At 49.7% G+C, this 23,925-nt stretch overlaps 1 protein-coding gene across 3 annotated transcripts in view; it reads right to left on the bottom strand.

The window, feature by feature from the left end:
• grik2 (glutamate receptor, ionotropic, kainate 2) overlaps nt 1-23,925 on the bottom strand; it is a 90,771-nt gene that overhangs the window by 13,763 nt on the left and 53,083 nt on the right. For all 3 annotated transcript variants that reach the window (XM_057046481.1, XM_057046479.1, XM_057046480.1), the window contains 8 exons: nt 19,730-19,873; nt 18,966-19,073; nt 16,015-16,128; nt 11,447-11,653; nt 10,568-10,791; nt 7,498-7,616; nt 5,725-5,942; nt 2,580-2,805 (listed from right to left, as the gene is read on the bottom strand). In XM_057046481.1, coding sequence (XP_056902461.1) covers nt 2,580-2,805; nt 5,725-5,942; nt 7,498-7,616; nt 10,568-10,791; nt 11,447-11,653; nt 16,015-16,128; nt 18,966-19,073; nt 19,730-19,873 — 1,360 coding nt within the window. The remainder of the gene's footprint in view (nt 1-2,579; nt 2,806-5,724; nt 5,943-7,497; nt 7,617-10,567; nt 10,792-11,446; nt 11,654-16,014; nt 16,129-18,965; nt 19,074-19,729; nt 19,874-23,925) is intronic.

Genomic DNA, 23,925 nt, shown 5'->3' with positions numbered 1-23,925 from the left:
GCAAACCCAGCCAGCCCAGCCATCATCCAGAACAGCAAAAGGCAGACAAACCAAAGCCAATCCCCAAAACGAAGCCATCCATCAAATCATCACCCTCAAAGCCATACAGAACCCCGCCATCCCAGCATCACCCAGCCATCCAGTCATCAAACCCCGCCATCCCATCATCACCCATCCAGAAATCATCAAACAATCCATCCCATAATCACACAATCACACATCCAAAGCAGCCATCCATAAATCCAATAAAATCATCAACCATAATCCCATCATCATCCAGCCATCAAAATATAACCCATCCATCACATCATCACCCCTCCATCCATCATCAACCATCCATCCATCATAAACAACCTCCATCCATCATCACCCATCCATCCCATCATCACCCCTCCATCCCATCATCACCCCTCATCACTCCATCATCATCATCCATCCCATCATCACCCCTCCATCCCATCATCACCCCTCCATCCCTCCATCATCCATCCATCCCATCATCACCCCTCCATCCCATCATCACCCCTCCATCCCATCAACACCCCTCCATCCCTCCATCATCCATCCATCCATCATCTCTCCATTCATTGAAAATAACTAAATCATCTGACATGAAGAGTGTGTGTGTGTGTGTGTGTGTGTGTGTGTGTGTGTGTGTGTGTGTGTTGGGGGGGGTGGATCAGCCTAATTGGGGGTCCACCGAGGGCTTGTGGAGCCTCCATATCATCAAATGTTGCCCCAAGAATTAGCTAAACGTGTCGCTGGAGGCTCGGTGTCGTTAACACACCATTAACGATGACTAACAGCTGGGAGGTGAAGCGAGTCCGTCCATTACTGCAGCGAGGGGCCGTCGGGGGGCTGTCGGGGGGCCGTCGGGGGGCCGTCGGGGGGCCGTTGGGGGCCGTCAGGGGCCCCAGCACTAATGCAGGCCGACACCTTCTCTGCTGCTACTCAATGAGATCCATGTTAAATGGCTGCGCTGCCTGGGAATGCCGGGAATACCGGCTGCAGACGGCAAAAGGGTAGTAAAAGGGGAGGATTAGCAATTTAAATACCTTGTTCTGACGGCACGTGAACGAGCCGCCGGGGAGCCATGATGCTAACGCCGCTGCTGTCGTTAGCACCTACACGCTGTGAGGCGCGCCGGCTGGGAGGTGAAAAACGACTTTACCTTTATTCCTCCTCCCCGCACACACACACACATGCACACACACATGCACACACACACATACACACACGCCACAGAGAATTAAGATGCATACGCTAGTAAAATATATGAAATGTCCATTTTATGCTGTAGTCAATAGACAGCATGCATGCAGACATAAAAGCAGGCTCTCACACACACACACACACACACACACACACACACACACACACACACACACACACACACACACCTTCAGGACGAGCACATCAGTTAGGAAATGCAATCACCCAGAGCAAATACAGCCCACCTCTGCTGTTTTCCCTCACCGCCACAGTCAGTCACATTAGCGTGTGCTTGTCCACGTGCACACAAACAGCAGAAAATGACCTTGGCAGCGCCCCCCCTCCCCAGAGGGCGGCTTCCTGATAACAACATATCCAGTCTGTTCTGGGCACCCTGGACCCTCATTCAGGTGTTTTAGGACCTTTTTAGCATCCTGGAGAAGTTTGGCTGGTGAGAAGCTCCAGTTGAGCCAGCTGCCATTACTGGACCAGCTGCCGTTACTGGACCAGCTGCCGTTACTGGACCAGCTGCCGTTACTGGACCAGCCTGCTGCAATTACTGGACCAGCTGCCATTACTGGACCAGCTGCCGTTACTGGACCAGCTGCCATTACTGGACCAGCTGCCATTACTGGACCAGCTGCCGTTACTGGACCAGCCCGTTACTGGACCAGCTGCCGTTACTGGACCGGCTGCCGTTACTGGACCAGCCTGCTGCAATTACTGGACCAGCTTGCTTTCATTACTGGACCAGCTTGCTTCCATTACTGGACCAGCTGCCGTTACTGGACCAGCTGCCGTTACTGGACCAGCCCGTTACTGGACCAGCTGCCGTTACTGGACCAGCTGCCGTTACTGGACCAACTTGCTTCCATTACTGGACCGGCTGCCATTTCTAGACCAGCCTGCTGCCGTGCCAGCAGGAAGCCGGAATCTCGTCTGGTGGATAAATGTGATTAAAGGTGCCCTTGTTGTGTGAGGTCATCGTGGTCCAGCTCTGGGGGGTTTGTTCTCGCTGTGCTGCTAACAGGATTATGACAATCTCCCACTGAGCCCTATAATCAAATGTAGCACCTCCACACACGCTGGGTCAGGTGACTCACGGCCCGCTCATCCCTCCTGCTCTGACCTGTTCTGGCCTCAGTCTCTCGGCTTTAATGTCCGAGGAAACTGAGGAAATAGACGTAAACCGATTCGTTACCTTTGCGTTAAACTTTAACCATTATCGATGTGATCTAATTAGTCAGAGCTGAATCAACACTGGCTGCCACGGTCGCCGGTGGTTCCGGGGCCTCGGGTCAGTTCCGGCAGCGTTCCTCCCACACTCACCTGCCGCTCTTGTCTCACGTCTTCATTAGCGTACGTACCCATGGGGGTTCCCACGCCGTAGGCTTTGGAGTCGATCAGGCCTCCGATCTGGGTGAGGTTGCAGTTCCGCTGAGTGACAAACTCGATGGTGGTGGACTCCATGAGGAAGGCGTAGTCCGAGGTGAGGACGCGCTGGATGCCTTCCTCCACGTTCTTCACCATCACCGTGTGTCTCCGGCTGCTCATGAACTCCCACATCTTGTCGTACGTGGAAATCTTGGTTTTCTGGGGAAAGAGACAGATGCTGAGACGGTCGCAGCAGATGTGTTGGACCAGGACTTATGACTAATCACTTCCAGCAAGTGTCCCGTTCCAGCGGTTCTGCTGGAGCTGGCTCTGCTCACCTTCTGCCGCTTCAGCCGCGGCCACGCCGGCTGTAGCCGACGCGCATGCTAAGTGTCGGCAGCGGAGCAGCAGCCTGCTTTTATATTCACACCTGCGATGGCGGCGGAACATCGCGGTGCGCCGCCTCTCCGGGGAAGCAGAGTTGAAGCCATTTGAAACCTAATTAAGTCACATCTTGAAGGTCCTGCCCGCCATTATTGTGTGTAATGACTTTTCGTGGTCGGTCGATATTTTAGATCAGCTGGCTGATTTGCAGAGTGCCTATCAGAATCTTTCGGAGTCACCCTTGACAAATCAGCCGATTGAGCGTACCGGCTCCAGACTGCTGATAAGGCGCGGCGGTGCTGTGAATGCACGGCGAGCAGATAACCACCTACACTCCAAGCCGGGTGGAAAGCCCAGGTGGGCGTCCCAGATCCTGATGGGATTCAGCAGAAGGATGGAGGAAGAGCGGAGAGCTGCTGGTCTCTGTGGGTCAGATCCGCCTGTCCTCTCAGCCAGCGTGTCAACACTGGTGGGGATGAAGGTCAAGAGCAGGAACCCACCTCGTCTGCTCCTGCTCAGCCTCCCCTCAAGTCCCCTTCCCGTGGTCCACCTTCATACTACAATGTGTCATCGTTTCAGCTCGTTCTCTTTGTTAGTTCGTCATGTTCGGCTTCTTTTGTGCATCTTTTGTCCTCAAGCTTCACGCCTGACATTGACGTTTACAGAACACATCTATGCTTCAACATTTATACCACTTCTTTGTGAAACAAAGCTTATTTACCATGTTATTAATGTTATTTCCTGTTATGAATATGATTCGCTGTCTTATCTCATGTTATTAACATAGTTTACTGTGTTATTTTCTCTTATTAACATTATTTACTTGTTATTTTCTGTTATTAACGTTATTTGCTTGTTAGTTTCTATTATTAAAATTATTTGCTTGTTATTTTCTATTATTAACATTATTTACTGTCTTATTTCATGTTATTAACATTATTTACTGTCTTGTTTCATGTTATTAACATTATTTACTGTCTTATTTCATGTTATTAACATTGTTCACATTGTTATTTTCTGTTATTAACATTATTTGCTTGTTATTTTCTATTATTAACATTATTTACTGTCTTATTTCATGTTATTAACATTGTTCACAGTGTTATTTTCTGGTTTTAACATGATTTACTTTGCTGCAATTGTCTTTTTTTCCCAGGGGAAGGGTCAGTACCACTGGAATGTTTGTTAAACTTACATCTGCTTTCATACGTTCAGATTTCACTTGACTTTTCCTGACTTCTCCACCGCGAACGTTCTGACCCTGAACCGGGACAGGAACCCATATTTTTTATCAAGCAAATGCAGACCGCGGTGGGAAATGGCTGGAATTGCACGTTGCATAAACAACACGGAGGGTTCCCCCACCACGTTCTCCCACCACGTTCCCCCACCACGTTCCACAAAGATGTTCTTTGAACAATGAGCAAGAACACAGGAACACAGCAGAAAAGATCAGCCTGACAGCTTGCCTCCACAGTCCAGACCTGCAGCTGTTCACAGCTGTGGATCTCCAGGCGTGTGGCTACACTGTTTATCCTTGCTAATCACATGTTTGGTCTGGTGTTGCCTGCAGACATGCGGTCGCGTATGGCGGCTCCCATTATACACAGGGACACACACCTCACACTCCATAAGAGGGTGTAGTAGCCAAAGAGCAAACAATGCCGGTGTGTGTGTGTGTGTGTGTGTGTGTGTTTCAGTAATCAGTGGTTCTCCTGCAGCGTGAGGACCTTCCTGGCAGGAGGGACACTGATGCTTCAGCTCTCTTTCACGCTTCCATAATTAGTCACCACTGATGATGGTTTCAGACCCCATCATCAGTGGAGCTGAAGTCTGATGCAACTGTTCAAGTGAGTCAACCAACCAGCCTGTCTCACACATGCACACATGCACACACACACACACACACACACACACACACACACTCATGGCTGTTCTTCTTAGGTTAGCAGGAGATTCTACAGGAGGGTGTGTGATGAAGGAACTGATGGAATGAATGAAGGAATAATGAATCTGACTAACGGACACACGTCTTCCTTCATAGTTGTTACATTTTGAGCTCAGTCGACAGACAAAGAGCCGGCGTGTGATGACAGTCGCTGGAGGTTGAAAACAGGAACAAAACGACAGTCCGGAAGCAGTTTGAGTAGCAATGACAGACTGTCAGAAAGCTCCAATAAACAGGGAAGAGTTCTGCTGGAAGTCTTCAAAGTTTGGAATTAGGTGGTTCTGGACCTGGAGCAGGCTCTGAGGTCTGGTTGTTTCTGACCATCTGCTGGTGTGACTGGATCAGTTTGGGCTGGATCAGATTTCAAAGTTAGCTTAAAGCCTGAAGATGCTTTCTGGCAGCCATTAATCTGGCTAATCATCCTGAAGCAAAGTCCTCAACGGGGGTCATGTGGACTGATCCTCCCACCCACAGAGGTGTGATGTCACAGGACCAACATACATGTGTTGAACAATCACTTTTGAAGAGCATAACAAATTGCTAACCTCAAGAATACAAAGAAGACGTTGCTACAGACATGGGTTTGACCATTGGTACCACTACAGAAGGTCAGAGGTCACCTTTTGTCATCTCCATCAGAAACCGTTAATTTTGTCACCTTTGTGGCCTGTTTTGCATCATCTGCTGCAGCTGCTGAGGGTTTGGGAGATAACTGGATACCAGTACTGGCCCGATCCATTGGACTGGGACTCTGTGGAACAGCTAAAAGCTAAAATGATCCTGATCAACATTTGTTTGCCACCAACCTTGAAGAAGGTCATGGTGGAGCCGTCTTCCACCACACCGTACTCTATCTTGGTCTGCTTGGCCAGGTCGTCGGCAGAGTCGATGGGCGACTCCATCCTCTCCACGGTCAGGAAGGCTGCCAAGTTCGCCGTGTAGGAGGAGATGATGATGAGGGTGAAAAACCACCAGATTCCTCCTACAATTCTGGTGGAGAGGGCTTTGGGCATGAGCTCAGATCCTGGACGAGAGGAGCAGAGGAAGTGGTGAGGCCTGGAACAGGACTCTGCAGGACAGGGGTACCACCCCGGCCATGTCTGGCCTCTAGATTCCACACTGACACAAGCGAGGAGCCTCGAGCCTGGATGAGGCCACGTCTATCCCATGTTTTGACATCGAGACGGACTAACTGAACATTTTGTTGTGACCTCAGAAGCATTAGCATTGGTAGCTAACTGGTATAGCTGCTGAATTAACTAATACTGTGCCTGGAAGCAGAAATGTTTTCACTTTCGACTACTAGTTTACTAGCTTCCTCAGCGTGGACCAGTTGTCCAGTGGACCTTCTGTATCGCAGCAATGGGGAAAAAACTCCCCCTGCCCAGGTTGTAACCAGGCAGACATGAGTTGCCATTAGCAACCCAAAAAATTGTTGGTGTCATATCTCTTATGTACAAACTGGATTTCAGGCCGACCTCAGGTCTCGGGCCCCCTTCCTCCGAAGCTCAGCTCAAAATTAGGTTGAGAATAGATTTGATCAGCTAACAAAAAAGGGATGTGGACATCAACCATGTTTGGGCCCTCAGGCATCCACTCTATCCTGATGCTCACACATTCACACACACCAGAGACTCACACACAGTTACACACAGACACACACTCTCTCTTTTGTTAGTGGTGTAGTGGAGCCATCACTGGGTTCTAAAGTGGAACATCTAAACTTTGCTCCACTTCAGAGACCAGTAAAGGAACAAGAGCCTGGTTGGGGCTGACTGTCATGTACCCAAGGTAACGTCATGACCAAAAGGCACATCCCACAGTTTTCCTGGGGGGGTGGGAGCAGGCACCAGGCAAGGGGGCCTCTGGCAGCTGTGAATGAGTCTAGTCTGAAAGATCTTCTTCATCTGTCCTGTGAACCCTGCGCCTGCAACCCTTCGACACTAGCAGCACCGTCTTTGTTGCTGTCCTGTCCACATGGGACAAAGCTGTCGGTGGGATCGAGCCCCCCACCGGCAGGGGAGGGGGGGACCCCTGCGGGTGTGAGTGCACCTCAGGCGGCACGTTCTCTCTACGTCGGCCTAGCTAGAGCTGAAAGGGTCAAAGGTTGTTGCCTGGTAACAAATGTATTGGTCAGAAGAGTGATTAAATGAGGAGTACATGCTCACTGCGCATTTAGTGCCGGTTAGTCTAAAAAGCCTCTTTCACCAGTTCCAACTGTGGTGAAGCAGCCACTGAAACCAGCTGAAGCTGGAAATATTCCAGTCCGAGGACAGAAACAATGAGTTCCCCCGACTTGCACCGTTCAGACCAGACGTCATGCTCGAGTTGTTGTTAATACCGCACCGCTTCCACGGACACGTGCATGTTAACCAGATAATGGCGTAGAGTGGGAGGGGCCAAAGAACATGCAAGGGCACAGAGCTGCCGTCGTCTTGAAATTATTGAAACTACAGCTTCATGCACAGAGGCCCCCATGCATGGCCAAGGGCCCGGTCAAAGGTCATGTCTGACCCCCAGCAAAACAGTGGAATGGCTCAGAAAGGAGGGTGGGGGGAGGGGCAGGCAGAGGCGTCTACCTTGCTGCATGAGAGCTCCAACTCCGAACCAGAAACTATTTAGCAGGGTGAAATTGTTTTCCACTACATCCGAGTCAGGGTTGCAAGGGTGGGGGTTATACCACTCGTAGGGACTAAACCTGCGACAGTTAACAGAAAACACACATACAGTCGATTTATGTTGACCACAGAGGCACAAAGACAACAACAGACCAGAGTCACCGTCCCACCTGTGGAGACAAGGAGAGACAGGAAGGGTTAGCCAGGGAAAAGGTCAGAGAAAAGGTGCCCCGGACAGGCGTAGGTCCTAACACTGCACCACATTCAGTCATTAGGTCATCCCTTCACATCCCATGACCTCAGAGAGCGAGCGTGTCCTCTAGGCTTCACAAAAAAAGCTAAACCTGAGCTCTGAACCCAAACACACACATGGTTCCAGGTCTCAGCAGTCGTGCTGTGAAAATGAGTCGTGGTGGAGGCGTGTTCATGTCAAAGGCAGTTCCCTCTGTCATTTAATCAGCGGCGTCTGAAAATAGCTCTATTGTTAGCCCAGAAAAGAAGTAATAATCCTGGTAATCTTGAAGGAGCATTAATATTCAGCAGATCAAACGGTTCATTCCCATCATGCCCACGACGGCCCTGGCACTCCTCCTCACTCTCCAGCAGAGTGATTTCTCATTTATTCATATTAAATAAAAGTGACAGTACATTAGTAAAGGTTGATTGGGCTACAATTAAGCATCCTGACCTGATTTGGGTTTGTGCTGAAGTCGAGGGGGGAGCTGCCGTCTTATCTTGACTCAAGCTGTTTAAGCGACACCAGGGTTCGGCTAATCAAATTGTGATGCTCAGCACGCTTCTGTTCCCTGAGCTGGAAGTCAAGAAAAGGAGACCCAGCGTCTGCACGGAGGGGCTGCTCCCGCTCTGTGTGGGGGGTTGATCCTGTGGTCGCGCTTTCTACTATATGAAGCTATGGAAGAGTATTGGGTCACAGCGTCCTGATGGGCTTTTCTGTGCTATCATGGTTAGCGCTGTAGCTCCTGATGGGGAGCAGCCCAGCTGGAGGACGTGTGACCTGAAATCAATCAGCCTGTTCACTCAATTTGCTGCAGATTTGCTAGCTTGTCAGTTTGCTCTGCTAAATTGGGTTCATCTGAACTGCGACCTTGTTCTGGGACATCTTACGACGTGACGCCAGCGAGGGTCTCCTCCAGCCGTGGCAAAGCAAGCCAAACCCAAACCACAGATGAGTGACGTTATCAGGATCACGCTAGCAAACGGGAGCGGGAGGGGGGGAGTCGCTGCCGGGAGAGCCCGACACAGAGGACGGCGCTGTCATCCTGGACAACGCTGCACGTCCACACATCAAGTTTGGTTTCCTTTTTGTTTAAACGCCAATGCTAGCCATGAAATGCTAATTATCAGTGAAATACAATGATTTCTTTGCTAGCCAAACACAAATGAGATGTGTTTCCTGTCTCTACTGGAGTGTCTCTCTGATCCTTTGTGATTCTAAATAAGAATATTTGTGATGACACTGAAACCTAAACAGACAGACCCTTCCTGTTACCCCGTAGCTGTTATGTTCAGAAAATTAGCTCAGCGATGATGGAGGTGGAGCACAGGTGGTCAGAAGCAGCTGTATTTACGCTGACCCGAGTATTAACGTGACTAACAGAGGCACAAACATCAGACGTTGACCAAGCAGCATGTGTGAAGGGTGCGTGAGGCTGGCTAAGCATGCAGGTGTACCCAGCATGCACCTGTGCAGCAGGACAGAAGGAAGGAAGGGACAGAGCGAAGGGGAACCGACACACTTACCTAGACACGCGTGAGCTGAACGCGTCAGCTGCATATTCTGAGCCAACTTAGATGACAGTTGTCGCTTTTATTCTCTTGTGTGATCATAACGCCAGGAACATCAGATGGCGCCGTTAACGCTGAAACTGTCAGGTGTGCTGAGAGTTTTAGAGTTAACCTGGGCTTTTCTTTCTTTTGTCTTTCTTCAGCACGCTTCAGAACGCAGAACCAGCCGGAGCAGAACTGGGCCTATTTTGGTCCTCAAACCCGGTGGAGTGGATTACCCTTCAAAACAATCCCACAATGCACCTGTTCCCCCCAGACATGCGGAATAAAGCGTGCTGATCAGGGTTATGAGAAGGATCTGGTGTCGGAGACAGAAAGATCTAGTAGAACCAGACTGTTCCTCAGCGTGAAGAAAACAAGAGAAGAGAAAAGAAGACAGCATGAACACTGGGAGGGCGGGGTGGGGTGGGGGGGGGTGTCGAGCTACAGACATCCCACATATAGTCACAAACACACACCCAAACAAGAGGACAGTCAGACACACATGTCTGTGCTGGGTCTGGACCTTCTCTGGTCCTCTGGTCCAGACCCAGCTGGTCCTCTCCTGTGGTCTGCAGGAGACGAGCTGGACCGACCTCGACCTCGGCCGGTTCTGAGCTGCTCTCAGGTCATGAAAGACTTGATCTCACTGCTCTACACATTTCTGGTGATCATACTGAGCCCTATTCTCAGTAGACGTTAATCCCGGTCCCACATTAGCTCCGTTCACACATGAACCTCTCCTCCGGTTCCTGCAAATGTCCAGCTGGGGTTTCCCCCGGGTGATGAACACCGCTGGTGTTCTGCTGCTGCTCTGGAGGGTCTCCTGCTGGAGTCACACTCCCAGCTCCGTCTGTAAATGGCAGCCAGCGGGATTAAATCCTGTTCTTGGATTTAATCCTGATTAACTCCGGATTACAGTGAATGTGTGAAAGGAACTATGGAGAGACAAACACGTGCACACCCCCGTTCGCAGAGCTGAGGGCACTAAAGTGTCGGAATCTGACAACCTGGGGAGGAAAATACATCCCTGCAAGCAGAAAACTCTTCTCCAAAGTGCAGATGTTCTGATCTTTGTGTTCTCCAAACATGTTCACTGACACCCGGTAGCAGAACACACATCAGTGCTAGAGAGCGCCCTCCTGTAATTAGCCTGTAATTAGCCTGTAATTAGCCTGATGGGAAAACCTGAGCTAGACATGTGACTGACCGTGTGAAGCTGTGACCTCTGGAGGTGACATGTTACCTGGCTATGACAAACAGCACACAACTGACACCCAAGTAAGCCAGCAGAATATACATCCAGATATCAGGCGAGAGGGGGTTGAGGAAGGAGAAGACCCCAGGGTTGGTCCCGTTGGGCTTGCGGTACAGTATACTTATACCCAGCGTCATGAAGGGCTTGGAGAAGTCGATAACCTTCTCCCGGACGTAGGTGATGGCGAGAGGAGCCACCGCCAAGTCAGCTCTCTGTCAACAGACAAGAGGAAAAGAGGTTTGACCCTCAGGTTAAAGAGCAGGAACAGCGAGATGAACGTGCTGGTACCTTCAATCCCCCAAATGAACCTGAGAACGTTCCCTCCAGAAGCACTTATTTTAGATTCAGGAGGTGTTTAAGGCCCAGCCAGTAAATTCAGGTGAGCCTATCTGGAGCTGATGCTCGTGTAGCTGGTGGCAGTTAATAAATCTCAGGGTGCTTTGTGACTATTAATGCTAAACATTCACAACAAGGTCAAATGGCTCATTTCTCAAACATCGGTTGGGTATCAGGGAGGTTGCATTTATCATTCGCTCCTCGCTCTGCTGGAATCTCTGCATGGGTGTATCCGTCATCTCTGGACACGACGGCACCTTCACAGCACCTGCCGCCACCAGGAGGCGTTCACTCCACAGCTTCAGACATGCTAACGATCATCTCACTAAACCCCTGAGGCATGTTTAATACTTGGTCCACACCCGAGACCCCTGAGCCAAAGGACAGTCCAAAGAGGAGCATCCAGCTACATTAGCATCTTTGTTCAAGTGGGCGCTAAACTGAGCTTCAGAAGATCTTAAACATTGTTTTGGTATCTGGAGAAGCTCCAGGTTTGAAAGCATGACACATTCACTCGGTTCAAGGACTCACGTGGTCCATCAGCTCCTTGACCATTCCGTTCCACTGGCCCGTGGTCTCATCCTGGTATCCATACTTCCCATCTTCAACCAGGTGGACCTCGTACGTGAAGCCCAGGATACTGGCCAGTTCCTTCAGCAGGTCCATGCAGTAGCCCTCAAAGCGCTCGTTGCCGTACAGCGGCTTGTCAGATTTCTTGAACATGACGTACGGTTCCTCCTGCCGGGGCGACAGAGGAGGAAGTCTGAGTCTCACGGCATCTTTTAGCTTCCCGATAAGGCCGTCTCATGTGAGCGATACGCTTGTGGAGACCAAAATGTTATTTGTGCGTGCACTCTCTGCTGCTCCCACCGTGCCAGCAGGGTGGGCGCGGAGTGAGCTGTGACCGTAATAAGAGATAATCCTCCGTATCACTGACTGCGCGCTGCTCTCAGGCTCAGCAGGCTGGATCTGGGCCCAGACCCGGCTAACAGGAGCCAGCGCGTTGTGTCAATAAGATAAGAGACACTGACAGACGGACACGAGCACGAGCCGTGTTCGGGCTAACAGCCTAGCTAATGTCTTCTTTAGTGCCACTGCCAGGCCCTCCTCCTCTGTCCTCCTCCAGGCCTGCCCACACACTCCCTGTCTGCCTCAGCCTGCCCCCACACCTCCACACCTTCATTTCCCTGTTGACACAATCCGACCATGCAGAGAATATGGACATGGGAGGAAAAGAGGCGGAGCATCTGAGCATGGTCAAATGTAGCCACGACTTTAATGAACCTACACCAGAACCAAGTCAGACCCCCCACACCCACCACTTCAGTAGCTTTAACTGTAGGATAAAGAATAAAGGCTGAGATATTGTCAGACCTCCGATCTCACGTGAGAGAAGAGGATTTGAAAGATCTGGAAAGTTCCGTCTGAGAAGAGCTACGCTGTTTTTATGGTGTGAGAAACTAATGGCAGATGAGTGTTTTCCTGGAAGATAATGAAAATGAGGCTGTGAGTCCAGACAGCTGTGTCACCAACGCCTCCGCCGTGGGAGTTACTGCTCGCAACACAACCGCTGCCGCATCCAGGTGAGCACAGCTGTCTCGCTACCGCTGTCACCATGGAAACCCAAACACCGCTCCAGTGGTGACTGTGACAGACAGGCGGCGTCACTCGTCCGCACTGTCAGTACCTGCAGAGCGTAGCATTTACTATGTAATTAAGCTAAACCACTGTCGTAACACATGTCGTAACACGTGTCATAACACACTAATCATTACTCTGCTGTCTGATGTGTCCTGAGAGTAACAGCGTCTGACCTCTGACCTCCCACCAACCGTGAAAGCCTGGAATTATCAGGGGATGTCCCCTGGACTCGGTGGAGGTGGTGGGAAACGGGAGGATGATAGCTAAGCTGTCAGCCATGTTGAACAACACATGCCCCCCCCCCCCCCTACTGGACACCCTGGCAGCACTAGGCAGCACAATAAACATAACGCCCGCTAGCACAATCTGAATATTATATATTCTGAGATGTATATTGTATTCACCCTCTCTACTATGTACAGGTATACAGGGGGCGAGTATCCATTTACCTGGATTATTGTAAATATACATCCTCTTTGTATATTCCAAATCCTATTCTATTCGATTTTATCTTATTTTTCTCTGCGTGCTCTTGCTGTTGTTGCACTGTAAATGTCCCCGTGTGGGACAATAAAGGACCTGAATCAGAATCTGAAACATTTGCTCGGCAGAGCAGCGTTCGTCCTGTGGTGCCTGTAAACGTTCTCCAGGTCCTGAGGACACCTCCAGGTCCACAGGGCACCTCCAGGTCCTGAGGACACTCCAGGTCCACAGGGCACCTCCAGGTCCTGAGGACACCTCCAGGTCCACAGGGCACCTCCAGGTCCTGAGGACACCTCCAGGTCCACAGGGCACCTCCAGGTCCTGAGGACACCTCCAGGTCCTGAGGACACCTCCAGGTCCACAGGACACCTCCAGGTCCACAGGACACCTCCAGGTCCTGAGGACACCTCCAGGTCCTGAGGACACCAGGTCGAGGACTCACACACAAGCCACAACAATCTGCTGGAACAGCTCTGAAGCGCCGCTGGATGTGTCCATCAGCCGGCCCCTGGACCCTGATTAAGGCTCTGATCACGCCTCCAGGAGGACGGGACAGGTGGACCCTGTCTGTCTGTCTGTCTCTTTATGTCAGTAATAATAATCAATAAGTTCAGGCTTCACTCAGAATAAACACCCACGTTTATAGAACAGTCAGTTTCATCTGGCTCTGTGTGAACGGACTCATGTAACGTTTTCCACAGGTGATTTTTGGGAGTTCAGGGTTCGCTGGTTCAGTTTAATGATCCGCAGGCAGAAGCAGTTGAGCTGCGCTAAACATTTATTCTGGGCGTATTGATTGTGTTCAGAACCAGAAGACCTGCAGCCTCTCGCTGTGGCACCATCGTATCACCTGCATGAGGTTTAACAGAGCTACTGTTCAGGACTCAACGTGACTCTGCTTTAGAGCGTTTCCAACAGGAAACAGAACCATAACACAAAGTAACTTTTACAGCTAATAGTCTCAGAAACTCTGTGGAGCTGAGCTCTGACCTGCTGACTGAGGATCTATTGAGTCCACTTCAGTGATTCATTGAAAACAACCAGAGGGCTGAACAACAACCAACCAATCCAATAAAAGACAATCAGAGAACAACACCAGTAAGAACGAACCGTCCCAGAAGCACAGATACGTCACCATTTCACATCGCTGCTTTATGTCTGCATTTGTTTACCCCCCCTGTGTGTTACTCTGTGTGTGTCTGAAGGTGCAGCGAGTGTTTGTTTCACCTCACCTGTGGCCTGAATCCACATGTTCGGACCTTATCGCATCGAATCGCATCACATCTTATCGTATTGCATTGCATCATATCGCATTGTATCACATCGTATTGCATCGTATCGCATTGTATCACATCGTATCGCATTGTATCACATTGTATCACATCGTATCACATCGTATCACATCGTATCGCATCGAATCGCATCACATCTTATCGTATCGCATCGCATCATATCGCATTGTGTCACATCGCATCGTATTGCATCGTATCGCATTGTATCACATCGTATCGCATCGAATCGCATCACATCTTATCGTATCGCATCGCATCATATCACATTGTATCGCATTGTATCGCATTGTATCGCATCGTATCGCATTGTATCACATCGCATCGCATTGCATCACATCGCAGCGCATCGTATCGCATTGTATCACATCATATCGCATTGTATCACATCGCATCGCATCGCATTATATCACATTGTATCACATCGCAGCGTATCGTATTGCATCGTATCATATCACATCGCATCACATCATATCGTATCGTATCGCTTTGCACCGTATCGCATTGTATCACATTGTATCGTATCGTATCGTGTTGTATCTTAGCTAATCCTAGCTCATCTCAGTTTAACGTATCTCAGTTTAGCTTAGCATAGCTTTTCGCTGTGTGCTGGAAAACCTGAGACATTTCACAGTGTATTAGCTGAAGCTTTAGCCGTTAGCCTGAAGGTACTGCATTTCCACGGCAACATTACAGGAGTGATTTCCCCAGTAGATAAACTGTTGATAGGCCTGGATCTCAACACTAATTACACCATGTTTTACAGTACATAATTCCAGAGAAAATGGTGAGAAGCTGGATGAAAGTATGCATCAATCAAATGTAACAAAGCCAATTATTGTCAGTCCTGCCTCCTTTTGCTCGCTGCTCACAGCCGTCACGCATCTCCCCATGACTCGGTCCTGATATGGCAATTACAGCAGCGGAGTCGCTGCTAATAACAGCAATCCAATCACATCACAGCGTGCACGGAAGGAAAAGTGGCCCACCGTGCATAAATGACAACCCACAATTTACACTGCCGTTCTCTTCTATTTTTATATGTTGCTGCTCAAAAACAGGATCGTATCTCTCAGCTTCAAGACAGAAAGTCCATCCATCCATCAGCAACGTCACATCTGAATAATGCTAATCAAAACCTTTTTCTTGTGCAACACACACAAAACTGTGGTTTAGGGTTAGGAAAAATAAGGAGCTGGGACTAGCTGAAGCTAGCAGAGGCTCGCTGGCACTTGCAGAGGGTAGCAGAGGCTACCTGATGAACATTGCTCAATTTTCCAAGGCTACGGGAAACGTGTACATCATGCTAGTAATAGTCGTTCTGGAAGAGACAAAAACAACCCTGAAAGACAGACAGACAGGAGTTTTGCCGTGTCTCTTCTTTTACTGTTGATGCTGTTTTGGTGGACCTTGGAGGAGGAATGCTGGATAACGGCTCGATAATGGTTGCAGGAGGCAGAGCCACAAAGAATGATCCAATACTGGATAATCAATCATCCAATTTTCCCATCTGAGCCGGAAAAGAGACGACAGCTGGAGAGTGAAGCCCTTAGAACTAGCTAGCATGCAGGGTTCCAACACCAAGGTCGGAGCAGTCTCCGACAGCACTTCCTGTCTTCTATAACTGACCTACCTACAGCACCTTTATGAGCTGGTCTGACCCCTGAGATGGGTGTGAAAGCGTACCAGTATGGTGGAGATGATCAGAGAGCGGTTGGATAAAGAATCGGAGACGTTGGTCGTCTTCCCCTTCTGGTTGTCCGTCATGTTCAGGCCACTCAGAGGGTCCCAGGTACCAATCTGCACAACAGAAATACAATCTTTAAGGTTTTCTTTATGACTGCAGGAGAACACAAAAGCTAGCTGGGTTTAACTTAGGAGTCGTTTACGGATAAGAGAAAGAGGGACTGTTTCCTGTCTCTTTAACGGGTCGATAAAAAAACCAGACTGGAAGAACAACTCAAGGAACATAAAAACGAAAACTGTATTACTCAGTAAAAGTAAAGTTGTGATCAGCGTTTAACCTAAGCTAATTATAAATGACAGGTAGCTCCTGAGGGTGGCGCTGTCTAAGTCGTTTGTATTTCTTCAGCTGCTATCAGGTTTTGGTTAGAAGACTTGGGGGTTTCTGATATTTGACAGCGTTCACTGAGGACGTCCGGTTGTCTCCTTGCTGCCTGGTGTGCAGAGCCGCTGCCACGGTGCAACTGGTCCGTCAAAAACTGCTGTTAGGGGAGGTTTACCCACAGGGACCCCAGTCTGGACTGGTCCTGTGGTGTTTCGGGGGGGGGGGGGGGGGTGGCCGACCGTGAAGGAGGCTGAAAGGTGTTGATGGAAAAACAAAGTGGAAGGAGCCAGTCAACACGCCCCCCCCCCCCCCTCCTCCCAACCAACCCTGGAAGCTCAAAGACCTGAGCATCACTTGAAGGAGTCACAAACACTCCAGGCAGCCAGGCCTCAGCCGGAGCTCCTCTGAAGATGTGTCCAAGGTTTTGTAATTGCAAATCAACTCTTTAATTCAGACTTTATGAGCCTGGAGGGCTTCTAAAGGGGTTTTTATTAATCGAGTCAATTATTCATGGAGGTGCAGCCGCACACAGCAGCTCGGAGCAAAGGTCAGGCGCCGCCGGGAGGCAATCGCGGGAGTGGACGCTGCAGTGTGAAGTGTTTGCAGTCGCGTTTGAAGGGATTATATGTAGCAGTGGTGTTAGCAGCTTCTCCTCCTGCTGATAAGCTCATGAATGTTAAATTGGCTGTGGAAGACCAGGGAGATGGTGTTTTGAGCCGAAGATGTGAAGCACTGATACTGATGGATGCAGCGATAGCGAAGCCTGGAAACCTTCACTTCCTGTACGAGAGAGCGAGCTCAAGGAACCCAAAATGTAGCTACCAGCGCTGCATGGCAGCTACATTTAGCTCCACCTCAATCTAAATCTGTAGCTCCAAATCATTAAAATGAGTTAGCATGGCCCCCACCCCCCACCCCCACCTCTTCCTGTCAAACTGCTCCTTCCTGTCTCAGTGGAATTATTGCTTCCTTGCCTTCAATATCAAATCTAAACAGGATAGAAACACCTCAGCATCATTTGGGTGGTGGAGTGATGTAGGAGCAACATTAGCTGAGTAATCATGAGCCTCATGTGCTGAAACATCTTTGGAGCTCTTCCCAGAGTTTTTATCATCCCTCGCGAGTCTTCCGGTGGGAAACTGAGCGTCAGTCTGGTTTTAGGGCATCAGAGAACAAATGGTCTATAAACCTTAGCCCACATTACTGGTGGTGTTCCGCAGGGATCCATTTTTGGGTCCTGCTTTATTTTCTTCCAGCTAGCGAAGATTTTTTGCTGTTTTGCTGACGACACACAGATTTTCTTTCACTGAGGCACTGTGAGCCACGCTGCTGCAACTAACCGAGAGAGGATCTTTCTTTCTGCTCATCCATTTAAAAAAACAGAAACGTGCAATTTTCACCTCCTTCATCCCATTGGGCCCCCGAAACTCCCTTCCATGTAATATTGGACTCACACACCTCCTCTCACCTTCAGCCTAGTTTCATCCAGCTCGGGTGACTTTGAACCAGCTTGTAAACAGTCACGTCACAGTCTGAGCTGGACGACGTCCTCCATGTCCTCTGGAATTCAGGATAGCCTCAATACAGTGGATTCTTTCAAATCTCCTCTTAATGCCCATTTTTATAGACTTTTGTTTGATGTTTGATGGGCTTCTGTTTGGACTGTTGGCCAGGACAAAGAAGATCATTGTTTAATTACTAATTGTCTGAGTGGACCGGATATTATTCAGTCATCTAACATAAATCCCAGAGTCTAATGTTGGTCCTAAGTTGTCCAGTGCTGCTATGCCCCTGGTCGGGTCTCCCATGGGAACCAGGTCCTACGTGGCGGGCTAGCCCAAAGGTGGTGCATCTACCCACCATGAGGACAAACATAGTAGCAAGGATGTTTTGCCAGCAGTAAATCAGACCTACTTCTGTTGCATATTGGACTTCAGCAGGGCTGCCCTTTGTCATCGCTTCTGTGATTCATTTTTATGGACAGAATTTCCAGGCGTAGCCAGGGGGTCGGAGGGAGTCCAGTTTGTTTTGGGAGGGGGTTATGGTAAACACGTTGCAATCACCAGTTGAGTTGACAGTTAGAAGATCGGTATAGGAACAGCTTTTCATTTCTCAAATGGTGGAGAAAAAAGATTTAAAAAAATGCTCTGCATTAGTTCCAGGACGACCTTATAAAGTTTGGGGCAGGATGAAGGTCAAAAGATCCAAAAAAAATCATCCAATCACGTCTCAGCATCCCTCAGCAAAAAACCTGTGACTATACTAAATGTTTTGTCTGTTCAGATCTAAAATCTGTATTCACATAGCATTGGTGGTGGGTGTGAATTGATCATCAAAAATCGACTCCTGCATCTGGGAGCAGTGGAACAGCTGGAACCAGCACAAAGGCTGGAAAAAAGATCAGACGCAACAAAACAAACAGGCTTTATTGGAGTCCTCACAAATTCAGCGACACAAAGCGTCGCTTTTCCTCTCGTGAAATGGCCGACCGAGCACGTCCTGACGTTCTCTCCACACACACACACACACACACACACACACACACACACACACACACAAAGACACGCACCTTCTCAAGCCCCTCCTCCCTCAGACTGATCACATCAAGGTCAAAGTCCGTCCTGAGGCCGTTGGTCCGGTTGAAAGTGATTCTCCCAGTCAGGCCGTCCCAGTGGGCCTGAAAACAGACAGGCTCTGTGAACACACACACACGTTCCTCTCTGTTCTACACACACAGCTCCAGTTTCCTGTCACACACTCAGATGCTGCATTTGTACCAGCGGGGGGGCAATTACCCATCTGTACAGATATGTAGGAGTGTGATGGGAGAGCTCGCAGCAGCAGAGAGGCTCCTTTTGTCCCGAGGAGCAGCAAACGGCTGCAAAGCTGTTGCTCTAACACACAAGATTCCATCTGCGCAGCTGTAAACAGGAAGTGAGGTCCACCAGCTCCTTCGGCCAACCAGCAGCCGAGCTCAGCATCATCTCCTGGCGCATCAGCACTAAACAAACGCAGCTCTCAGCATCCAGGTGGACTCTGAGGTGGGTCGTTGGTCTTAAATCTGTCTAATAACACTGAGCCACGTGGAGTCTGATACTGATACAATAATCACATCAAAGGAAGCACATTTTCTTCTCAATCGTCATTTTTGATCATTAAAGTCCACATTGTGGAGCTCTGTGCTGCTGCCCTGCTGCGATGAGAATATGAGAGGATTCTCAGCTGCTTTTCAGCGTGTTAGCGACCGTCTGCACAGATCTAAAACACACGTCTGCACAGGTTCTCCGCTCCCGCTCGGCTCCTCGGCCTCATTTACCTTCTGTCTGCACCCACCTCTTTGATGAGGGCCATGAAGCGGTTCCCGAAGCGCCAGGGTTTGTGACGGTTGCACTGTAACGAGCTGACGGTGATCTGCTGAGACTGCTGCACAGCCACGGCCACCACGTGCACGGCATCGTACATCAGAGCGGCGTCCGTCTGTGAGAGGAGGAGAGGAGAACATTGCTGAGGCAGAAGGTAAAAGGAGTGCAGGCTCATCCAGGTGCACATGTGGGATGGGAGGAAGAACCTGTTCAGAGCGTGACAACAAACCTAGAAGAGAGTAAATGAGGGCGCACAGACGGTTTCAGCAGAGGTGTGAAACAGAGGCCGTCGCATATTCAACGCCAAGCAGGAGAAACAGTCACAGCAGCGTCACCGCGACGGTCCGAAAACACAAACGCACGTGTGTAGAAGACGCTCGCAGCACTGCAGGAAATGGAGGAGAAGCTGGAAGCTCCTCACAGAGGTTCCCCTGGCAGACGAACCTGTTTAAGCACCTCACTGAAGGCTGGAATCATCTGACTGGATGTAAACTGGATCACATACACACACACACACAAACACACTCACACGCACGCGCACATGCGCGCTGAGCTCCTTAATAGAAGCTGCTGAGTGTCGCAGCAGCTATCAGAGAGGTGCCAGTCATCCACGCTCCATGAAGAAGAGAATTATTCTGCTGCTCTTAAAGAATCTAATTAGTGTTCCTCGCGCTTGATTGAAAAGCAATCAAAATAACTTCGGCGTTGTTGCAGGAAAACGCTGCGCTGAGGTGTTTGTGGAAGAGTCCTGGAGGGAAAAACAATCCCAGACCTCCCGTTTTCCTCCCTTCAGCCTTGATTGAAACTGGAGCTTTAAAGATACCGGTTAGTCCAGATATTCAAATAGAATATTGCTTGATCATTTTGCTTCAAACATCATTATTTCTCAAGGTAACGCTACAATCCCCCCACTTGTTTACCCTTGTTTAGATGTTGTCGGTTCTCACAAATATATGAAGACCGAGATAAATGAATGATGTCAGCCTTTGTTGTCAGGAGAAAAACAAAATAAATCATTTATTGCTGGTTCTCCACAGGTGAAATAGAACTAATGAGACTATTTAATGAGTGACTTAACAGAAGTTTAAGGTTTAAGACCTTTATTATCTCATCGTACCAGTAAAGATGGACGCTGAAACCGTTTCCTGCTCCTATAAGGTGGTTGAAAAGGTCCCAGATGGAAGCTTAAAGTGTCCGTCCAGCATCAGTCATGCAACAGCCTGTAAGGCACCACAGGGACCAGTGGTAGGACCCCATCACCTGAACAGGCTCAAAGCTGACAACACCCCGCTTTTACGGCTGATTATTGGTCTGACTGTGATGCTGCGTGATGAGAGGACAGAGGACAGAGGACAGGAGGGACTGGGACGCTGGAGGCAACGTCTTCACACCAGCTCGGCCTGTCAGTCAGCCACAGCAGTCGGTCGCAGCCTTAAAGGCTAAAGCGACAAAAGTGAAAATGTGGCATGAAAGTTAAAGCGTTCTTTGAATTAAATATGGTGTTAATTAAAAAGGAGCAGCCACATGCACTGAGCCGTGCACGCTGAGATAAGTGCTGGAGGAGCTGTGGCTGCAGCTCCCTGGTGCGAGCCTCACGAGTCCCCGTCAGGCAGGATCACAAATGATTCCAAAATGCCGACACTTCACTCCATAAACATCTCATTAAAATCAATTATGTCACTGCTGAATGAAATTAAAGCTAAACACTCTAAAACTGCTTTTCCCCTGTGTCAGCCTGCGTGAGCGTTACCCCTGACGACGAGCACTCCTCTACCTCCGAGCTGGCCCCTCTCTCACTGTCTCTCTATGTCTCTCTCTCTGTCATTCTCTCTCTCTCTCTCTCTCTCTCTCTCTCTCTCTCTCTAAAGGTCTCTCTCTCTCTCAGAGATTTATTAAATCTCCTGAGCTCAGATTGATTTCAACACTTTTATGAATTGTTAAATTCCCCGCTCTGACTTGGCAGCTGCAAATCTCCCTCCCCAAACCATCCACTCCCCACCAACCAGCTCATCAAAATCACCATGGAAACAAAGTGGCAAGAAATAGCTTTCTGGCAGACCGGGGCTAGCCGGGGTTATCGCTTCCTGACACCGGCGTGCGTCCTGCTCTTTGGAGAAACAGAGCTGAGGCAGAAAAACCTCTCACGTCTGCTGAGGTTTATTTTAAAGAATAAAACCGCCGGATCCGACGAAAGAAAGACAACACGCCACGACACGTCACGCCATTTTGAGATGACGTCATCAAAGGGAAAGGTTTGACCGTTCTGGTGAAGCTAAACACGGTTTTCTGGTCCAGGCTGGAGGCTGGGCGCTCTGGGTGGAGCAGTTCTGCAGGTTCTTGGTGGTTTCCATCAGCGGTGAGGCTGAAGTTGCTCAGCACAACCGTCTCCGTCTAATTTAGACGTCCTGGCTCCTGAGGACACCAGTGGGTGGAGTGATATCGGGAGGAAGGAGGGCAGCAGTGGGAAGCGGCGAGGCTGAAGGCAGACGTGTGCTGGTCAGGCGTAAAGCCGCGGTCACGCCGCTTTGGCTCCTTTGATTGAAACATAAACAGCCTGGGAGAGGAGGGCACACTCGGGAACAAGCAGGGACAGTCAGAAGAGGTGGGGGAGCTTTACTCCTTCACTGACTACCCACAGGCGTCCACTGTGATCTGTGGCCACCTCAACCCTCTCAGAGCAGCTCCAGGGGATTAAAAATGAGCTTCTTTGTGCTTTTGTGGACCAGAAGTCCTGACACTCAGCTAAGCGCTACTGTGAGGGGGCGGAGCTTAACACAACACAAACTCATCTCATGGTCACAAGTAACCCACCCAAGAGCTGAGCTCATCTTAAATCGGCCACCGCGGTACCAGAAAGCCTGCTGGTGGGGCTGCAGCTTCTCCTCAACCTCTGACATCATGGACACCTGGAAGCTCCTTCAGCTCACCAAAAGGGACTGTTCCTTCTGTGCACGTGTGAGTGCACGTGTCAGTCCATCTATAGCAACGCAGCACTTCTGATGACCCTTCTGATGAATGCAACATGAGGACAGAGGGACCAGTCCTGCCAACAGTTGTTCCTGGTCTACGTCCACCATGGCTCCTTTCATCTCACCTTCCTCTCTGATACATCAATGACTCCAAATGGATGGAAGACACCATGTTCAAGTAAACACCGGCAGAGAGCAACAGAGGCGTGAGCCGACGACAGTCACCATGTGAGGCGAGAAGAGAAGAACGTCTCACTTCTTCCTCCATTAGCTCCATTAGAGCAGGAGGATGAGGCAGATTAGGACCGCAGGCCGCTGCAGGCTGATGGGATTATCTGTTAGTTCAGGCCAGCCTGGCACCTCTGTTTGGGCTCTTCTATAATGTGATGTTATGCCTGGGCCCCTCAGGGTGAGTGTGTGTGTGTGTGTGTGTGTGTGTGTGTGTGTGTGTGTGCGTGTGTGTGCGTGTGTGTGTGTGCGTGTGTGTGTGTGTGTGTTTGTGCGCGTGTGTGTGCGTGTGTGTGTTGGCTGAGTTGGCTGGTGAGGGCACATCTTAATCACACACACACACACACACAAACACACACACTCACACACACGCGTGCACACACACACAAACGTGCACTCGTGCTGGATTCATCGCCAACGTCATCAGACAGACAAGAGGGAAGCGTCTTTGATCACATGGACGAAGCGTTCTGCAAATGGCTGTTGTGGATCAGAGCGCCAGGCTAAAGGAAGACAGACAGACAGACAGACAGACAGACAGACAGACAGACAGGCAGGCAGACAGACAGACAGGCAGACAGACAGACAGACAGACAGACAGACAGACAGGCAGACAGACAGGCAGGCAGGCAGGCAGGCAGACAGACAGACAGGCAGACAGACAGGCAGACAGACAGGCAGGCGTGCTACGCTGCCATGTTTGAGCTGCTGGAGCCTCTCATGCATGGTCATGCATCTTTGGACAGGAACCCCTCAGAGGTCATCAGAACCTCCTGACCCGTCCATCAGCTCTCGGGCGTTGGGGCGGAACCTTCCATCCCTCAGCAGAGATTCTGATTGCTGCTGGTGTCTGGAGCCTTCGTCTTAAAGCGGCAGCAGTTCATCTTCGTTCACCAGTTAAAAACGCGACGCAACGAAATCACAAAACCACTTCAAAAAACATGTTTCATTCAACTGGTTGCTAGGCAAC

Source organism: Takifugu flavidus, chromosome 10 (assembly GCF_003711565.1).
Source record: "Takifugu flavidus isolate HTHZ2018 chromosome 10, ASM371156v2, whole genome shotgun sequence".
In the NCBI taxonomy this organism is placed as follows: domain Eukaryota; kingdom Metazoa; phylum Chordata; class Actinopteri; order Tetraodontiformes; family Tetraodontidae; genus Takifugu; species Takifugu flavidus.
Note: the sequence above shows the minus strand (reverse complement) of the source record. Positions and strands in the feature narration are given on the sequence as shown.